The 20,713-nt window shown below is 35.1% G+C and overlaps 2 protein-coding genes across 6 annotated transcripts in view; one reads left to right on the forward strand and one right to left on the reverse strand.

Moving 5' to 3' along the window:
* Positions 1 to 1,368: 1,368 nt before the first annotated feature.
* Positions 1,369 to 9,403, forward strand: HisCl1 (Histamine-gated chloride channel subunit 1). Of its 4 annotated transcripts, none has more exons than XM_066745627.1 (10): positions 1,369 to 1,570; positions 1,867 to 2,218; positions 2,628 to 2,703; positions 3,371 to 3,502; positions 5,124 to 5,304; positions 5,455 to 5,681; positions 5,866 to 5,948; positions 6,058 to 6,369; positions 6,936 to 7,141; positions 7,459 to 9,403. In XM_066745627.1, exons 3-10 carry the CDS (start codon positions 2,630 to 2,632, stop codon positions 7,633 to 7,635), a joined length of 1,392 nt encoding a protein of 463 aa, XP_066601724.1. In that variant the 5' UTR covers positions 1,369 to 1,570; positions 1,867 to 2,218; positions 2,628 to 2,629; the 3' UTR covers positions 7,636 to 9,403. The 4 variants fall into 4 exon arrangements, with proteins under 4 accessions (XP_066601724.1, XP_066601715.1, XP_066601736.1 ...); XM_066745618.1 differs by having other exon boundaries at positions 2,003 to 2,218; XM_066745639.1 differs by lacking the exon at positions 3,371 to 3,502 and having other exon boundaries at positions 2,003 to 2,218.
* Positions 9,404 to 12,191: 2,788 nt separating this feature from the next.
* Positions 12,192 to 20,713, reverse strand: part of Shal (Potassium voltage-gated channel protein Shal) — a 109,133-nt gene continuing 100,611 nt past the window's right edge. For both annotated transcript variants that reach the window (XM_066724859.1, XM_066724858.1), the window contains one exon: positions 12,192 to 18,413. The gene's annotated coding sequence lies outside the window, so the exon portion shown is untranslated. The remainder of the gene's footprint in view (positions 18,414 to 20,713) is intronic.

The following is a 20,713-nucleotide window of genomic DNA, read 5'->3' on the forward strand; positions in this document are numbered from 1 at the left end:
AACGTTTTCCGAGAAATACCGTAGATGTTTTCATCGATAGGAAATCTGGTACCCTCTAAAACCAAACTGTATAGCTTCGGCGTCGTTTCGGATTTCCACCACCAGTCCCGATTTACATGAAATCTCATTAGAAGACTAGGGAAGGTGTGACAGTTTACTCACACAGTTATGTATTAAAGCACACTCACACGCAAAGTATCCGTTCAATACAGCAAAATAACTTACGAGTAAACATAAAACCCTTCAATTTCTTCAAACCATTTAATTTCTTAATTAAAGCTTTTGCTTTTATTTATTTATGTCTGCTTTAATAGCTGTGAAATAAATTAAAATACCAAGTTAACTACGAAACTTATGTTAAAATTTAATCTCACACAGAACCTTTTCATTCCTTAATTAAAAATTTTACTATCCACTCATTTAGACTTTATTGTAAATAACGTATAAATTGGAACAGCTAAATAGCTTTGAAGAAATAATGAAGCTCTTTTACTTTCCCTGTGATTCGTCTAATTCATTAATCAGAAGATTTAGTTTTCTTTATCGCATATTTCAATTGTGAAATGTACTATTCTGTTTCTTATTATTTTATACTATTTATTGGATGACTCTATATTAAGAGTTATCTTTCTTGAGATATTTTTGGAATTTACGAATTTGTGTTTTAACTATTCATATGGAAATTTTTCTTTGGCTTTCTGTGACAAGTATGGCTGTCCATAGTGGCATGAGACATCGATACGCTTGGACTGAGAATAGTGAGGACCGACTAACACCATTCGATCGTGTTAACACTCTTAAAACCGTTAGTACAATTATGCCCCTTAGTCTTATTCGAGAGCTGGCAATATTTAGATTAATCTTATCATTAATCCAATTTATCTAACGCGAAGAGTCTTATAGTCTAGTCCAATTACTCCCATGATTCCCACTAAAAAATATTTTTATAATCATCGCATTGATTATTCATATATATATATATATATTTCCCTTAAACAAAAGAGCGTAAAGTTAAACATATAAATCTGCAAGTAACAATGTGCATTGAAAATAAAAACAGGGCATTCATCGTGTAATAGGAAGAAAAAGGTTAGTTTTGCATGGCGCTTTTGTGGAACTGTTATCGAGTAAGGGTGGAATTTTAGATGTATTTTTTATAATGAACAGAGTTTTTTCCAGTTGAAAATAGCACAGACCAATGGAGCTCGAGCTGAACACTGGGTTGTTGAAGTGGCAGCCCCGTGTGGACGATGAAAGAGAGTAGGGCTTAATCAGTTAGTCGATAGGCAAATTGGCTTAGAGGCACCGACCGGGGCACCGGGTGGTTTGCACGAGCAGCAAACTCCGTGCATTGCCCAGTGCCCGAGTGCCGATCGACTCGTGTATCTGCACTCACCGACTACATTCTCTTACCGGCTCCCCGCGATCCGATCCAATTCTATCCAAAACATCATTTTCATCCCCCAAAACATCCTAATTTCTCAAGATCACAACATCTAGAATTCCAACTCTCCCTCTCTATCTCTCTTCTTCCCTCTAACTCGTGCTATACCCAACTGCCTTAATTAAGGTTTGCAAAATTTAACTATCTATATGTGTGACTCTCCCTTATTTGCCATACTTCCTATCGTAGATTGAAGTTTTGTATTTGAAGAATGTTGAAAAATTACAAAATTCCTTTTCTTCACTTCTATTTAAAAAATCGTCATTCCTATCAACAACACACTTAATTGGTATATTCCCCCATGGATCAATCATGTGAAATTGAATTATCGTAAATCAAATTAGAGATCCGAAGGATCAAATCACATTTCGATGATTCGCGTGAAACTGGATATGAAATATTATTGTTTTTATTTTCATAAGGCTTTTAAGAGTTCCATGGACTTTTTTTCGAGGACCAATATTGGTACAGCAGGATCATGGATGGGAGTGACGAAAAGATTAGTTTAAATTACGAACGGTGTTTGTTTATCAGAAGGTTTTTTGGTGCTATTGGCAGATAGAACTTTTCATCGTGGATGTTGGCGTCCCTCGAATTCCTATCGCGAAATCTTATCGAAAGAGAGCAATATATATCGTGCGAGAGATCTGAAGACACCTCAGGAATGTTTGTGAGTTAAAAGGACGAGCTAGCGGAGAATCGCTAGAGACAAAACGCTGAGTGCTGGGAAGTTTAAACGTTGATTGGACCATCGGTAGAATGTACAGCTGATCGGTAAATATTTTCCTTCGTTAAGTCCTTTATCGTCCTTTGACGCCCCTTTCTGTTTTCTATCCAGTACAGCAGCTGTTTTGCTAAATATATCAACATCTTTAATTTAAAGCAATATCCACATTAAAAACTACTTTATCCTCTTTATTATTAAATCATTTTTTTATCCTCTTTTAGTTTATTATAATTTGTTTATGTGCATTAGTATCCAAATATATAAGATCAATAGTTAAATCACGTGAGTGTGAAGCTAAGCGAAATAGTATTTTCTATATTTCTCAATAGAAAATGTATAATATTAATAAACTATATAGATAATATTTTTTTAGTCTGATTTAAAATTAAGTTGTTTTCATTCTCTTATAGGATTTCTCTTAAACATTTATTCCCTTGCATTGCTGTGTTATCTTAGGAATGACGAGGCACTCTCTGGTGATCCTATGCTGCTACCTGTACATGCTGTTTGCCATGGCAGCCCTGCACTTTCCGTGAGTAACCGAATGCACTTAACGAGGAAGTCCGGAGAGCTTTCTTCCTCTTCAGCTTTCCCAAATTGCACCCGCCAATCTATTTAATTGTCTGCCCCGAGTGCGTCTCGCGCATTGAAAAATTACCCTCGTATACGGATTACCTACCCAGCCAATCAATCAAACTTTAAATTCCGATCGACACCAGTCTAACTATTATTTATACCAACCTGTCGTTAAAAATCATTCAAATAACTTTTTAGCTATACCGAATCTCTATTAAGTTGCCTCGTCAAGGGAAAAAATACAAAATTACTTCGTCGTCAAGTTAATTATTTGTCTCTATCACTGATGAAAAAGAAAATAATGCAGAAACTTTATTAAATTTCAGTTTTTATACACTCGCTTTGTATTTCAACTGCAGATAGGAAATAAAAATAATATTTATAAGTGTCGAATGATCTGTTGAACAACAAAATTATGTTAACAAAGGGGTGACAATAGGGGGGATTACGGAAGTTAAATAATGAGTTTTCATGAATGGTTGGTGGTGATTGTTGAATGGGGGTAAATAATAATTTCGATTGCGTGGGACGTTCGATAGTGGGCGAAAGCTCCCGAAGCTCTCTCTAGGAGGGGGAGGTGAGCTTTGGAAGTTTCCATCACCTGCTACTGTGTCGAGTTTCAGCGAGAAAGTATGCGAACCGGTACTTTCCACGGAGGTCGAAGGCTGGCAAATTAAAGTCGATAGCCTATCGTCTAGTACGATTCGACTCTCGGCCCGAAAGCGCGGATATCGATTTTTCCCAAAAATCGAAAGGTAAAGCGAGATTTTCCTGTACGAGGGATGCCGCGAGTGGGACTGTTCCTTGTAATGATTCACAACCAAATGTCTCTATCTTACATACTTTTTTATCTCTATGTCACTGCATTTACACTTTTAAACGTGCTGTAAATTTCAGCACTTTCCTCATTTTCATTCAATCGATGAAACAATGTTCGAAATTTTAATGAAATGAATTTTTCTAATGATTTATTAACATTAAAATTTTCAAATACATTGTCAATTATTCATGCATTTTCATTCATTTATTAAAGTTTTTTAATGCTTACTTTCTATCAGTCACTGTCTATATTTAAAGTACAAAATAATTATCAATGCATTCTTATTAAACTTAGACAAATCATATCTCGATATACTACAGATATTATCATTTATGCACTGATTCTATTTTCAAATATTGTTTTTTATGTTTTTTTTTAATTTTTCTTTTAACACTTTTTTTTACGTTTATTTTATTTTAGTACTACAATCTCTATATACTGTACCGCTTGTACTATATTCGTCTTTTTTCTAAACGAATTGATATTATTTTTGTATACAGTTGTTTTTTCAAGGTCTGTCAAATCTTGTTTAGCCCAATAACGTCCCACGAACGACGTTCCGCGTACAAGAGTAAAACTTTCCATGTTTTTGACTAGGATTATAATAGAGATACACAATAATTTCAAATGGCACACAATTAACCCATTCTATATCGATAACGAAATCCGACCTGAAAGCTGTTCGACGCCTTATAAGCACCCTGTGAGGTACAGGGTGAGATGGGGGTAGCTGGGAGGGGGAGGAAAATTCTTTAAAGTGTCGTTATGGATTATTGGCTTGGGAGGTTTCGCAAAGCTTCGCAAACGGTAGGTTATACCCGAATCCACTTGAACCCTGAGCCTAAATATTATGCATTACTAAGGATATTCATAGTTGTCCCGTGCTATAACAATTTTATTGCTTGCCTCTAAAACTATTCAAAAGTTATGCCAGCCAACACATTAATAATTCAAATGAGAAAAAATATCTATCGATTCCAAATATATACCATTCTATAAAATTTTAATTTTTACGAAGTATTCATAAAACTAATGATCGTTAAAATTTAGAACTTTTATTGATCCAAGTACTGCGGATTGAGAGGGTAAGAGAAGATATGAGAGAATGAGAATAAAAAGCGGGTGAATAGCGAAGTGTATTAGTGGGGTAGGTTCGGGATGTGAAATTGGAGCAACTGTTTCTTATCCGCAGAGAGGTCGAAGGTTAGCATATTAAAACAGTAGAGGACATATATAGATAAAAGGGGAGGGGAGGCTTAAGAACGTAGCAAGCACGAAGACCTATTATGGCTTCTGCAATATTGCTGCTTCATCGAAATATCGCGCAAATATTTCAGAGTCTCATGTACAGACTGGTACACCATTGAACATTTAAAAACTTAGGTTTTTATCACTGGGACCCCGGTAACGAGTGATACTCGGGACTACAACGGACTGATTAAAGGAATCCTTAAAAGAACGTATTATCTAGCCCGAATAACCCTAATACTTACTCTCAGTTTTACTGCTGGCAGTTTTCAGCCTCGCTTCTCTTTGCCTTAAATGTTTTTTTTTAGGGAGGAGGCAGAGCTGGAAGGATATGGGAGAAAAGAAGCCTCTCTGTCCCTCAGGGACATTCTGCCATTGAATCCCAAACAGTACGACAAGCACAGAGCCCCCAAGTACCTAGGACAACCAACTATCGTCTATTTCCACGTCACTGTCCTCAGCTTGGATTCCATCAACGAGGAATCCATGGTTAAATTACTTTTATCACTTATTTGAAATGTAATAATATTAAACTATTCTTGAAAATGTTTAATATTCCATATTAATTTTATTATATCATTTAATTTTCTTCTTTACTTTTTATAATCTTTGCATTGGTAAATTGTATTCTTTTTGTAGACATATGTGGCTGATATATTTTTGGCCCAAAGCTGGCGCGACTCTCGACTAAGACTGCCGGAAAACATGTCTGAGGAGTACCGGATATTAGACGTTGATTGGCTGCACAACATTTGGAGGCCAGATTGCTTCTTTAAAAACGCCAAGAAGGTGACTTTTCACGAGATGTCGATACCTAATCATTATCTATGGTTGTACCACGATAAGACTCTACTCTACATGTCCAAGTGAGCTTTCTTTATTTTATACAAATTTTCCATATATTTATATGTTAAAAAATAAAGTTTCGAATAATTAAAACTCCTTTAAGAAGTTTGATTAAGCTTTTGTCAGACGGTATAAAAGTTGTATGACTATAGTCGTATTTATACAAACGGCAAAATAAAACTTTGGAGCACTTAAATATTTTAGGTTAACCTTGGTACTCTCCTGCGCCATGAAGTTCGAATCGTATCCTCACGACACTCAAATTTGCTCAATGATGATAGAGAGTCGTAAGTATTTCTTGTGATAATCGTTGCAATTTTTTCATCGTTTTAACTAACTTCAAATTAAATAATGATTCTACCACAAGATTTGACAGAGAGATTAATGGAATTTCAGTATCTCACACAACGCAAGATTTGGTCTTCATTTGGAATATGACCGATCCTTTAGTGGTGAATCCTGAAATCGAGCTGCCTCAGCTGGACATCTCCAACAACTATACCACCGACTGCACGATCGAATATTCCACAGGGAACTTCACGTGCATACAGATCGTTTTCAATCTGCGCAGAAGACTCGGCTACCACCTGTTCCACACGTACATCCCGTCAGCTCTGATCGTAGTTATGTCCTGGATAGCCTTCTGGATCAAGCCGGAAGCCATCCCTGCAAGGGTCACGCTGGGTGTCACTTCCCTCCTGACACTCGGTGGGTACAAATTACGAGAAATCAAGAAATTTTTCGAGTTTCCAGTGATATTCCTGCGAAATAGTCAGACAATACAGGATCTCGTCTAGGGCGTTCAAAGAATCATTCGCTTCATCCTGAAAACTTGTGAATAACACAAAATAATTAGTTATATGTTTTATGAAAATATCTACTTAGCAATTTCTTTAATGAGGTGCAAAAGAGGAAGGGATAAGAATTATTCCATTTTTTTTTAAACGAAATTTCTTTTTGTTATGTTCGGATATTTTTGAATCAATAGATATTTTAAGTTTTTTTTTATTTTATTTAAAGAACACTATATACTCACTTATACACATAGTGCAGTTCTCCAACGAGGTGGAAAAAGAAAACTAAGAAAATAATAGAGATTTATATCAGGAATTTTCAAGGGAAAGTTTTAGGATCCAAATAAATAGTGATAGTGAGAGATAGTTAAAAGTGTAGCAACTCGAGAAAACATAAATATAAATAATTGATTAATGGAACTTTGTTTAAAATAAATATATTTATTAACGGCGGAGTAAGAAAGAAAATACATATTTCAGCAACACAAAACACGCAATCGCAGCAGTCACTGCCTCCAGTCTCGTACGTGAAAGCAATTGACGTGTGGATGTCATCGTGCAGTGTATTTGTGTTCCTATCACTTATGGAGTTCGCTGTGGTGAATAATTATATGGGGCCCGTAGCCACGAAAGCCATGAAGGGATATTCTGACGAGGATTTGAGGGAAGCCATCGATGAATTCAAGGTAATACAACATATTATTACTTCGCCCTCACAAATCACTGAATACTTCAATAAAAACCGACTATCTGCCAGTTAACCCTGGAAACGTATACTTGTCCTGATAAATTTCAAGTAAAGCTTAAAATTATTGGGTAGAATAAATTTGTCTTTCAGTTTCTCTCACAATGCAACTATTCTTATATGATTGACAAATACTATGTCCTTAATTATCATAAATCCAAATGTATAAAATTATTGAAAATTGCAAATATTTCAGATAAGTATTTTGTAGGAATTCTAAAGAATCTCTGGTAAATTATTCGTTTGAATTCATTGCAGACTCCTATGCGACCAGATTCTGAGAGGAGTAGAAGTCCAGCAAGATCCCCGACGGTTCAATACGACACTTGCTGCGAGGGTAGAGCAACAGCGATTTACATAGACAAAGTGTCCAGATTCTTCTTCCCATTCTCATTTTTCATCTTGAACGTCGTATACTGGAGCACCTTTCTATAATAAAGCCACGCACGAAATTTGTTAACGTTCATGGTTATGACACTCGAAGCTCTAAGCAGCGAGGCCAGAGTGGATAGGGGTGGGAACTATTTATACCAAGTTGATATAATAATACTAACATCATAAATAACTCTTAGGCATAAAAATAGAAAATTCGCTTACCTGTCGGTCATCATTCATATGTAGCTGAGTACTTAAGCTGATTACTTGCTCCCTGGAAGATTTGTTGGAAGATAGGAGAGTAAAGTAATGTAAGAAAGGACGCAGGTGTGCATGAGTTTCTGTATGTATGTATGTGTGTGAGGGTCTATGGAGGAGGAAGGGAGGGGGTAAATGGGCAAAATGAAATAAGAAGCATTACGAAGATGGTGCTTTATTTTCACTCATTGTCATCATTGTATCCCTTTACATTTATACTGATAATAAATGATGATAATCACGTTGTTTCATCTTGGCCCTTTCGTCCTATCCTCTACCTGTTTCTTCTTACCTGTATCTCTCGAAAGCATTTATTTTGGTTGAAAACCCCTAACTTTCTATCTAAAATCAATAAAATATTTTACACAAAAGCTCAAGGAAAGAGAAACAATAAATTGATAGAAAATAATTGGAACGCAAGAAGCAAAAGTTTTCGTAGATTGCAGCAGATATTTGCTCTATTAAAACTGAAATGTAAGGGAAAACTTTTGCTATTTAAATTGGGAGTAACTAATTATACAATAATCAAACTTTTAATTATGGAAACAGTAGTTTGATAGTCAAGTATAAGACTAAGGGTTGTGGAACAGTAAAAGTTAATTAGAAAATACAGGAAGCTATTTATCTAGTATTGGCAAAGGCTACTAATCGAAAGCTTAGGTATTGGGCAGTCTGGATTTCAGATTATTTATAGTCATTAGATTGTCATCCTTGCACGTAAATATTTTGACATTTCAATGAGTTTGCTTAGTTTCAAAGACTAACAAACCTAGAGCTGCTAATGTTACTTAAAAACTGAACTGCATCAAAGACGCTAGAGCGTTTAAACATTGTTCAAACAGAGTTTAATCATGAATATGCAGATAAATGTTAACAAATACAAGTGATTATACTCAATATTTATCTGTCCGCCTAAGTCGTCACTCGATTGATATTCATATCTTTATTGATATTTAGAGGTTTTATGCAATTATATTTAATATTATATAAAAAGAAAAATACTTTCTTGAAACAAATACATATTACAAATAACGCACTCTACCAGGCTTAATTAGAATTAAATGCTTGATGTCATAAAGCCTATCGTAAATTTCGAATTCCTCATTGATGTACGTAATAGGTACATGTGCCCGAATATAGAGTATTCCTATACCGAAGATAACTTAATTTATATGAATTTTTACAGCTGTAATATAAATAATTAATCATCTTGTAATTTAAAACTGTATGTATTATGAAAAATAAAAGATTTTTATGAAAAAAACTGTAATTATTAAATGAAGTGGTTTTATTTAAAAAATTTCTGCTGCTTTCAGGAACTTTAAAGAATTTTCTTTTGCATTTGTAAGTAACTCAGTTTATTTAATTTCTGAATATTCAATTAAAGCATTTTAAAAAATATAAATTAATTCTTAAAATCTCAATCTTTTCTATTACTAATTCCTAGCTATTGAGATTTTTGTGATACTTTGGGTATTTATATTAGAAAGACCCTCTGTGGAAATATGGTTTTTCAAAGACCTTTGATATATATTTTTTGGACCTTACTGTTTTATACTGTTTTCTGCGACACTCAAGGTCTTTCAATAGATCCATGTTTAGTTGAAATACTTTTCTAATCCTGGCGCGCGGGCGCGATCAGTCATTGATTTACCAATACTGATGTGACCACGATTTTTGTTTACTTCCTATTACTTATACACTAAGAGAACGTAATTTTTCTTCTCCTTTTTTGTTTATGAAATTATTTAATAATGGTATGTTTTTGTATTAAATTTAAAAGTAGCCAATAAGCGAAGGCAGATAAACTTGAGTATATCGTCCAATTAATAATAATATTTAAGAAAATCAGAAGGTTCTAACGTATCAAGAAATATGTGACTTATAACTGTCTATCTTTATATTAGAAATAAACTAATAATTCTGTGAAAATCACTGAGTTATATTAAAACTATCTAAAAGCTCAGAAGATAAACAAACAGTGCAGCAAAAACTTCTATTATTATCAAATAAAAATACTGAGTACTAGATCTATATATCTTTAAATATTCTAAACTATCAGAGAAGAAGATATCATCCAATAAATATTTTCTAAAAAATAAAACTACATTGGTTATATCTTTAGTAATTAAAAAGTTTCTTACGAAATTTTTCTACGAGAAATATTCCCCTGTTATTATTCATTTAGAATTATGAGAAATCTTTCACTGATAAATCTAAACATCTCTTTAATTTAGTGACTGAAAGGTTCTTTCTAAAGAAAGATGGTAGTTGGGAATCTTTGAAAAGGGAAATAGTGTCGGCTACGAGTGTAAAGAGTCATAGAGGCGAGGGTTTTTAATCATGGCATTTTATGCAGACGAAGCGAAAAAGAGAAAAAAATCTTTTGTTCACTCGAAGCGACGTAGACACGGCTTACTCTGATCTTTTGTGCTGCTCGCAGTGTATAGAAACGATTGCAGCACTTCGCACTTTAACCCTTCTCATATATCCCCGTTTAATCCTCGCCAACTACCAGCTGAATTTCCGGAAATCGCTGCTTAACCCATTAAACGAATTGTTTCTCGAACGCAGTCCATCTTAATATAAGATATCAGAAGATAAAAGAAAATCCTTCCAAATATTTCACTCTCAATCAGTCACGATTCCCTCGTGTTTAACATGTCGATAAAATGTTCGTGTTAGTAGAAGTTCGTTATGGTAGATTTGAGATATTTTGGTTTGTATTATTGAATATTGGAAAGCAACCATTTTCATCCTTAAACAGATTAAACGTACAATAACGTCGTTCACTAAAATTAGATGGGATGGTGCTTTAAACACTGGATGCATAATCAAAGCGTCCCAAATTTAGTTCCATAATGCTAGTGATAATTATCCATAATGATTGGGCACATAAATGTTAAAGTTTTGATAATTAGCAGTACTCATCGGTGAAGCTGCTCTTAATCAACTTGGACCAACTTCGGGGAGTTGTAAGAACAAAGGACACGAAACTCTCTCTCGGTGGCATAATGTTAGTAAAATGGGTCCCTTCCGGATCTCGTTGATAGGAACGATAACCATACTAGGATTAATGAAACGCGGATTCAGCAGCAATGATCACTATCATTTATCGTATTTTCACGTTTCTATAAAAGCTAAAATCAAAACTATTCAATGAAATATATAAAGATTGGGTATTTTATGTCAAGACTCTTTATTCTGATTTAAATGGATTTTTAATCGGCTGTTTAATTCAGTATCTGGTTAAGGATTGAATGCAAATATTTTAACAACGTTGATTGTTGGATTTTAGGCTAGAAATGCGCGTATCCAAATTTAATCACACAAAATAACCTATTTTCTGGTGTTTATCGATGTTGAAACTCCGTTCAGCAAATCGCAACTGTAAATTAAACGGAAACGCGTTGGAGAATAATGCGAGACCTGATTCGTAAGCCTGCAAAATTGTTGGAGCACAACTTGCAATGGTTGCGATCACAATTAGCATTATCAATGTTAATCAGCGAGTAAATAGATGTAAATCAGAACAACAGGCTGTTAAAGCTTGCTAAAAATCTCTCCTTAAGGGAAACAAGTCAACGATTTTTCAAACATCTACATAATAGAGTGTTAATATTGTGGAACGATTCATAGAGGTTTATTAAAATTCAATTGACTATTTTTTATTTATAAATAAGTTATCATTGTAATACCTCTTCACCGTCTAAACTGCTCTATTGGTTTAATAATATGAATAATACAAACAACGAGAGATTTAAGAGAATCCTTTATCTCCTTGAACTACATGGTGCACGACCAATATACATTATTACCCACAATGTTAGCAATTGCTAAATTTTAATTCCTAATGGACTTCGATAAATCGATTGGTAAACCGAGACTGACGAGGATAAATTAAAAGAAAATTACATAAAATTCGTTTAACTCGATAAATTATAGATTCACGGTCTGCCAGGATACGAATTGATTATATTATAAATTAATGTTTATTAGCGATCAATAATGTGTAATTTATTTCTATTAAATATATCGTCCTTGACCAATCCCTTGTGAGCGATAAAATTTTAGTCAATCTAATAAATTTACAATTTATAATCAATGAAACGACTAGATAAGTAATAAATTTCGCTTGAAAAATAATTACCGAGAGCACGATAAATTTCCTCGTAGCAAAAAGAGTAGATGAATCCTTGGTAATAAGTTTTTAATTTTGAAGATCTGTCATGGGGTAAAAAGCATGATTATAAATAAGCTCAGATAATACCAGTGATGTTTATCGAGTTAAGAGTCGCCGTACAAGATTCGAATGGGAGGAAGTAGGTAAAGAAAAATATCTCAGCGATAATATGAATTATAATTTATTTCCTCTTTGAGTAAGGCGTGGAAGCTAACGAAGATGAACAACACCTTTGGCTAAAACGTCTGTTTCTTTCTCTCTCTCTCTCTTTTCTTCATTAGACTTTTTACCTCTAAATAAGATACTTTTCTTGCAAACACACCAACTTTCACTACTGCCAGCTCGTTCAATTCTCTCTCTCTCTCTCTCTCTCTCTCTCTCTCTCTCTCTCTCTCATCAGTTTAGTTTCTCCAGTTTCCCTTCTCTCACTCTCTTTCTATTTATCTCGTGATTCGGTTAAAAATATCGTTATTGCCAAACATCGATATAGTACATTTCTGAAAGTCTGCTTCGTAGAGACAATTATGATCGTGTCCATTTATAAATCTAAAGTGCATCAGAGCCTATGTTAAAAGTAGGTCAAGAGCGAGGTGCTTGTCTTCTGCTTTCGAGAATACGTCATTTTCATCTTCCTCTTCATTTTTCTGTGTGATTCTTCATGTCGCAAAAGGAGACTCCATTGCTCATAGTACATGGATCGCTTTTGCGAACTATTTCGTTGCGGGACCCTCGAGCAATAATATATATATATAGATACAAATATAAACGAGCTTCGGCTATCGCTGATATTAACTGCGGTGACGTTAAGCTAGGAATTTGGAACAGACCATTTTGCCTGATAGATTATATACTCATATCATTAATTACAATAATATGTCATTTACCGAGGCAGCAAATTTATTTTAATAATAATAGAATTTTTATATGCAGTTTACTGATAAACTAGTGTGAACATAGTAACAAATCGATAAGTCCCATTTCACGTCGCAGACTTTCCAATTGTCGTCAGCAATGAAGCTCCAATAAACGATATTCGAAAATCAAACTGTTCTATTTCCAAATGATGACGTTTCATAATTGATTCGTGAACGACGCTTAATTATACGAATGCAGTTAGTCGAACGAATAGCAAGTCGCAGCGGATTTTTTCGTTACGTTACGTTACCAATCAAGTTCGAGATTCGATTTGCGTGTGTTACACTTTGATAAAAGCGCGGAGCATCGTCTCTCGAAAGAACCTTTGTTGAAGAAGCAAAAATCGTTCGATGAAATTGCAGTTTTCACGTCCTGACGACGATCCACGCGTCGACTCGCCATTTTCATGGACGGCAAGAGTGTGTCCTTGCTTACAAGAGGATGGTGCGTTATGATGGAGACCAACATAGCTACCCTTCGTCGACATAATTCCAACGCTTAATATATTTTACAATATAATACATACTTCTTTTCATGCCACGAGAAAAGATTTTAACTCGCTCAAAACAACCCATTAATAAATATTACAAACAATTTGATTTATAATTTAAACGGTTTCAACGTATAGAGATTATTCTTATAAAACTATTAAGAATATAAATTATGCGGTAAGATATATATTTTTCAAAATTTTCCTACACTTATGGCGCGCGCGCGCGCGCGCGTGTGTGTGTGTTGAAGATATTCGATTTAAAAGCTTATTTTGCAGAAATAAAATTGGCCAAGAATATTATGAACGAACGTAAGAAATATTTGTCAAGTTTCCTGCATCGATCGTTCATAATTAAAGGATAATAGTTTCCAAAAGTAATAAAAAAGTGGTTTTTGTTGAGCGAAATAAAGTCTTTTCTACAATCGTTGCACAATTCCACTTTGCTACTAGCTTCCTTCATCGTCCTAATTGTACGAGGGGAGAGTCCCATAGAGGGGCATTCTTGCGCGAAAAGTTTACAACGAAGAAAGAAAAGGAATAAAAACGTGAACGCGACTGTTTTCGCCTTAATATCCTTATTAAAGTTTATTACGTCTTTTCGGAAAAATTGGCAGTATGGTAGTGAATTGAAAGACTCGTTTTTCCCGTTTGTTCTCTTTCTAACACATACACTCACACACATGCAAACACGCAAGCATACTCACTACATCTCTGTTTCCATACCTTTCTTCCGTCTGTAATTTATAATACACAGATTGCTTTATCGTTAATTTTATTTTTCTGAACTTTGCCATCCGCAGTTCCTTATAACCCCCATCGCAGCAGCACCCTATTACGCACATACTTCTAAAGTTTTTCCTTTTTCTGTTTTCTTTTTGTTCATTTTTTTTTTATTCTTTCTTTAGTTTGGTTTACGCTTATACCAGCTATGAATCCAGATACTAAGAAAAGTTTATACCTCGTTTAGTTTATTTCTGCAATTTATACTTCTTTACTTAATGACGATTATTTTAATTAGATTTTTACAAAGTAGATAACGCGGTCCGTGCCTCCAGCTCAAGGTACGTAAAATTGCCACAAGTCCCCTTGATCTTTGTTGGAGCCATGTGCTAAACTCTCGGTTAAATTAATCGGGCTTTTTTCTCAATTTTCTACTTCAGCCAGCTTTTCTCGCCCTATTCCCGAAAAGTATCAGAGTTAATTCGATCGTACCAGATTCTAATCGCACGAATTTCAAAGAACTGGGCTGTAATTTCAATAACGGATAATCTAAATTCTAAAGAAAAATGACGTAACGCTCATCTCTATTGCTATTTAGAAGATATTTACAGAGACGCGATTTCTTATATGTATATCGTGTTTTACAAAGTATCGAAGAAACATTTAATGAATTTTCTTTTCCACGTGTGTGTATCGTTTATACTCGAGGAAATCGAGTTCGTCATCTTTTGGCACTGTTGCGAAACTATCAAACTAAAATTATCGTTCGCTATTTGTCTCTATTGTTAATTAACATACAATGAGCTAACAGACATCCGCGATGATTCCAGTAAATCAGTTATAATGTATCAATCGTAATTACTCCAAAAAGCTTTTGTTTCTACTATTACAACAGTTAAGATTATATAATTAAAATTCTTGAAAATTTCCATCATGACTATTGAGTGAAAATATAGATATTAGTTGCTATCGACAAACATTATGAAAAAAAACTCACAAGTAGAATATGATAGATTTTAATTAATTTTCGTAATTTGCGAGGAATCACGTTTCAATTCATTATAATTAATTTCTGCAATGTCTAAAATCCACGTGTCGTCATATCTTCGTCGAATAATTCTCGTATTTGAAATAGACTCCATCAGAATTCAACGCTATGTCACTTATAATTGATATAACTGCACCTTGCAGCACCTAACAACAAGAAATATTCTGGACTTTCTTCATTCTTCCATTATTGAAATTTTCTCCCATGCACCCAGGCACACTTTCTAGTTTGAAACGGTTTAGAATTCGATTTATTGCACGGCTCGAAGTTTTCTGTTCGTGTGAGTATGTAACGAGTATTCGTGTGTTCCCTTTCTCATATAGTATTATATTATATGTGCCTGCATATTCGTGTTTTTAATCATTTATAATTATATATAATATATCTCTTATATTTCTTACAATATAATATAATATATTCTCTGTTTTTTGTCCCTCATCAATATCATGTTAGATCGCAACATATAATTACAAAGTTAATTACATTCAATCGAGGCTGGGCGAGCATCGCATTTTTTTGTTTATTAGCTATTATTTACAATATATATATAGTAATCTCTCGTAAAATCATCCCTAATATTTTCAATGTTGAAACGAGTGCCAAATTGGCTCTCCAAGGAACCTTGGGCTCGACTTACTCGTTTCTACACTGATCGCCATTATCTATTACGATTATCCTTAATCAATTAATTATTTTCATTCATTAGTCTAATATAAAATCACTCAAAATTCGTGTAAAATTGTGTACGTGATCCCACGCGTAATTTCTAGTTACAATCGTCTCTCGTCTTTTTTGTTAGATACTTATAATATGCAGAAAGAGTTGAATCGTTTAATCTATAAAAAGTGGAAACACAGAGAGTTGCTCGATAAATCCCCCACCCCTACCCTCCTCAGCCACTATCACGATCCTTTCGTTATATCCTCGCGGTTGAAAATCTAAAATTCGAAAGCAAGTTGTGGCACATTGAACGGAACGAGCGAAGAGGATCTACACATTTATTGAGAATCTGCGTAGGTTCAAATGCTTTCATCTCTCGTTTTATATCGACAAACTGTACATTAATTTATTTATAGTATTGGACATTCTTAAAAGGTAAGCCCCTCCAACTATTTTCTTATTGTTACGACTTATCAGGCCTTCCGGTTATTCCAACTGATACTCGCTGATAGCAGGTCATGCCCCAGGACAGAAACCATGCACGAAACCCTCTTATCTGATAATTTTTCTTCGAGACCAAATATAGGAATCTACGAGATTTTTCTTTCAAAGGTCACGGCGTGGATTCGCGTATTATTGGATCATTTGCTTTTGTGATCGTCCTCTTATCTTTCCTTAACCTATATTGTACAGCCGCTGATCCACCGAAGTAGAAAATCAGAAGAAGATTGCTTCGCAGGAATGTAGAACAATTATTATTATTATAACATCAGCATTCCTATTATTATTAATGGTATCATCGATAAACTTAGGTAGCTCGCTAACCACAAAATATCGATCATTGGTGTGATCCATGCGTCGATACGTACAGAGCGTTCTACTCCTTTGAACTCTCATAACACACGCGTCAGAAAAATTACGTTACATGCACACGGAGTGTGAGATATCCCAGGCCATTTTAAACGACTGCACTTTTAAAAGTATTCGGCAGGTTGGCTTAAACAAAATATTGATGTTTTTAAACCTCGCAAAAAGGTACTCCGTCATTTCATAACAGTTATTTTTACTCCGATGGTCTGCAAATATTAATAAATTGATAAATGTCACAGAAGGAAAATTTCAAATAAAAACTATAAATGGGGTTTGATACATACTCCAGTGTGTTTATGGTGAAGGTAATGCAGATCGTTATCACACGCGATAAGGATCATTGTTATAAGCGTGCAGAATGCAAATTTTACAGCAAAATGACTACCAATGTTATTTAAACTGCTGCTAATATTTTTACTTACAATAACTGTACGAAAGATTTCGAAGAACCAACGAACGATTAATATCTCGTGCCATTAAAGCATTTTTACTAAATTCTGCTATGTGTTATTAAGATAAGCAAACTGTTAATCACATTTCATTTTCTCGTATGCTTATGAGTCTGTGTGGCTTACTCCCTTTATACACTATTACGACAATAAAGAAGAAATAAAGATAGCATCGAGCAAAAGGGACATTGATAAATTAGCAAGGAGAGAGAGACGAATACAACGCAGTGACCTTGAGAAATTACGAAGACCCGAAGAACCTCTGTAAAGCTCCTGAATGAGAATTTCCTAAATTGATATATTTATTAATATTAAATATTTATTGAAAATCTTGTCCTAGCTTTCGCAACAAATTCATCTTTGTATTCCCATTGTGTACAGTTTTCCGATGGTTTCTGCTCTAGTGTATGACCTTGAAAATTTGAAGAACGCTCGCATATAAAGTGGCACGTACAATTGTTTAAGTTTTCGAATGTAACAAATGTCTTCCTTCTTACCTACGCAGGTCTGCCTGACGTTCACGTCCCTTTGGCTCATCGTACGTACCAGTTTTTACCTCTCTTACTACAATTAACTAGAGAACCTCGCTCCCTGAATTTGCAAGGATCACGCCTCGCCATTGAAACCTGCAGCCCAATGATTCTTAAAATTGATCTCTCGTTTCAAAATAGATCTCTTTAATCACTTAACTATCGATTAGTCTCGCATTCCTAACCTCGAACCATTGGAAAATTGCAGCCTTTCGATTGTTTCAATATTCTATTTTCAGAATCACAGAAATGGACTGGTGCCTAAAATTTATAAATCATAAGCTTTCAAAAGGTCCCGATGGCCAGGCGCGATCCAAAAAGTCGATTATCGAAACCTGACTGGGGCTTATTTTTATTTATTCGTAGTTTTAAAGGGGAGCGCGAATATTTACATAGCCTGACGCGATTTGTATCGCGTGGGAGAAAATTTGGGAGCCTCCGGAGAAGAAAGTGGGGCAGGCACGAGAGAATCACGCGGTGAAATCTTGATTGGACGCCATTTGATGGTTTTTGGCGGGATAACTGAGTCCCGTCTGCCATTTTGTGTAACGCGTGGCATCGATGGACCCTGGCAGCTTTTTAATTTCTCCTCGTGGAAACACGTAGGAGTTGTTTAACACGATCGTTGAATCCCCTCTTCCTATGGTCACTCCTGAGGTTGATTTGCGCGAACCCTCCAACGTGGCTGACAATGCTCGACCGTTTCTACTTACTGGAAAAAATTCCCTGCTTTCACTACTTTTAAGACTTTGCTTTTAACGTGGAACGAGTTACCCAATGTCTTTTATTTTATTTATTTATCGAGCCTTCTTGTCACTCGGGAGTATTGTAATAAAGGGGGAGGGGGAAGGAAGTGGAAGCAAGCGGAACGAGATGGGGAATTCATTGTAGAGGTTCCAATCTTATCTGGTAAAAGTGCAAAAAGTGGAAAAAGTTACAATTACGAAAGCCAGGCCCGATGGAAAAAGTTGGGGGAATCGGCTCTTCGAAGAGTTGTCAGGTGGCCAATCAGAGATCGCGGCTACTGTTGAAAAGGGGTGAATGGGAGGAGAAGTAGCTACTTTGTTCGAGTTGCCTCGGTAAAGTTTAACGTGCGCGTCCTCTCAAAAGTAGGCCTGGCTGTGCGTTCTTGAAAACTCGGCCAAAATCTCTCCCTCTCTCTCTCTCTCACACACACACTTCGCTCTTAGAACTCGATTGTTGCAACTGAAATACAAGCAAAATGGACCGGTGGAAGTTAGAGTGGGCGGAAGTTGAATGGAGAGTTATGTTGACAAAGAAGGAGACAGACAAGCAGTCAGAGACAGAAGATGAGAGAGAGAGAGAGAGAGGGAGAGAGGAGAACTCGAATTGAAAGAATGATAAAAAAGGAATTAAAGAAAATGATTTAAACTGAGAGAAAAAAAAAGCAAAAGATTATACGAAATTAACGAGGAAAATATTGAAAACGTATATGAATAAAGGGAATTGAGGGAGAAAAGAATCGAAGGATTAAAAATATGAATAGAGAACAGTGATGAAAAATATGACGTAAAAGACAACGAATGGAGGGGATAGTGGATGTGAATAGGGTGTAGTGATCCCGAAGGTGGTACACATGGAGGGGAAGGAAATAGTGGGGGTACAAGGGCATAGGTGGAGGAGGGGGTAAAAGGCTTCCAGCAGACTCGAGTGACTGAGTGGAGTGGAGGTGGGGGAGTTTGTTAAAGCACTACTGACAATGGTAGTGATAGTGCACTTGTGCTGGTTTCACAATAGGCGCGCAGACGCATTTATCCACTGGCAACTATATCAGAGATAAACGAGAGAATTCCAATTTTCATTAGAGAATACTAATTTTCAGAAATTCCAGAGAAACATGAAACTTATTCTGATGGGATAGAATATCACATCTTACCACGTAATGTCAAATTATATCAAATAAAGCTCATTTGAATAATAATGCTGATGAATATGGACGAGCTACCTTTGTTGGTTGAAAAAAAGATTAGATAAAAATGTACATGAAATTATACTGAAGTAATTCAAAAAGACCTGCTTTCTTTTTAATATCTTTCATGTAAATTATCTTGAAAAAAGATTGGAAACTTTAGCAGCTTTTCAGTATTATTCTTTATATATTTGAAAAGTTTTAATTAATAAATGTAGTGTTAAATATTAGTGATGGAAAATAAATTTTTGCATTATCTGCAAAACTGATTTAAATGTTGTGAACGGGTATTACATGGGAGGGTGAGAATGTGTTTTAAAAGCAAAGTTGATGAATCTTATGCAAACACAAAACAGCTAATGGTTGGGTCCTAACAAACTAATTGGTTTTGGTACTGGCAATCTGGGAAGTTAAAGATATGTACTTTGTGATTCATTTGTACCATGTAAATAATAAGGTGCTTGGTGTCAAACAAAATAATGAACAAATTCACTGGCGAACAAAAAATGTAACAATTATCATTCAAACAATTAAATAAATGACACAAAACCAGTTCTTTTCACAGGATGATATTTTCCTGCCAGAGCAATAGCATTATACACGCTAATCCCATTAAACCAAGATCCTGAAATAATAGAATTAATACCAAACCAAATTTGTGGCTAAACATAATAATAAAAATCACTAATAAATTTGAAAGAAATCAAATTATTAGAAGTAAAATGAGTGAGTAGAAAAATAAAAAAGGGATACAAACATTGTAGAGAGACTAATGACTAGAAATAAAAAATAGAGGGAAAAAATGATAATTTGTTCCTCGAATAAATCTCTGAGAACAGGTGTAGGTGACTAAAGATGATAAAAAAATCAGCGCTGTTACGTAAGGAATGAATCACTGGGAGCAGTTGTAGGTGACGTGGCGTGAGAGGGACAATAAACATCGTACGGGGTAATAAAAGTGATAGCACTAATAGGAGCCTTACAGCAAACGTGGGTGAATTCGTATTACAAAAAAAGACAGGTGTGCTGGTATGGAGCAGTAAAGCTTGGTGTAGAATGACAGAAGAGAAGAGGCGATAGAG

This window comes from Prorops nasuta, unplaced genomic scaffold (assembly GCF_024137725.1).
Source record: "Prorops nasuta isolate Cenicafe-Biocafe unplaced genomic scaffold, Cenicafe_Pnas_1.2 PNAS00003, whole genome shotgun sequence".
In the NCBI taxonomy this organism is placed as follows: domain Eukaryota; kingdom Metazoa; phylum Arthropoda; class Insecta; order Hymenoptera; family Bethylidae; genus Prorops; species Prorops nasuta.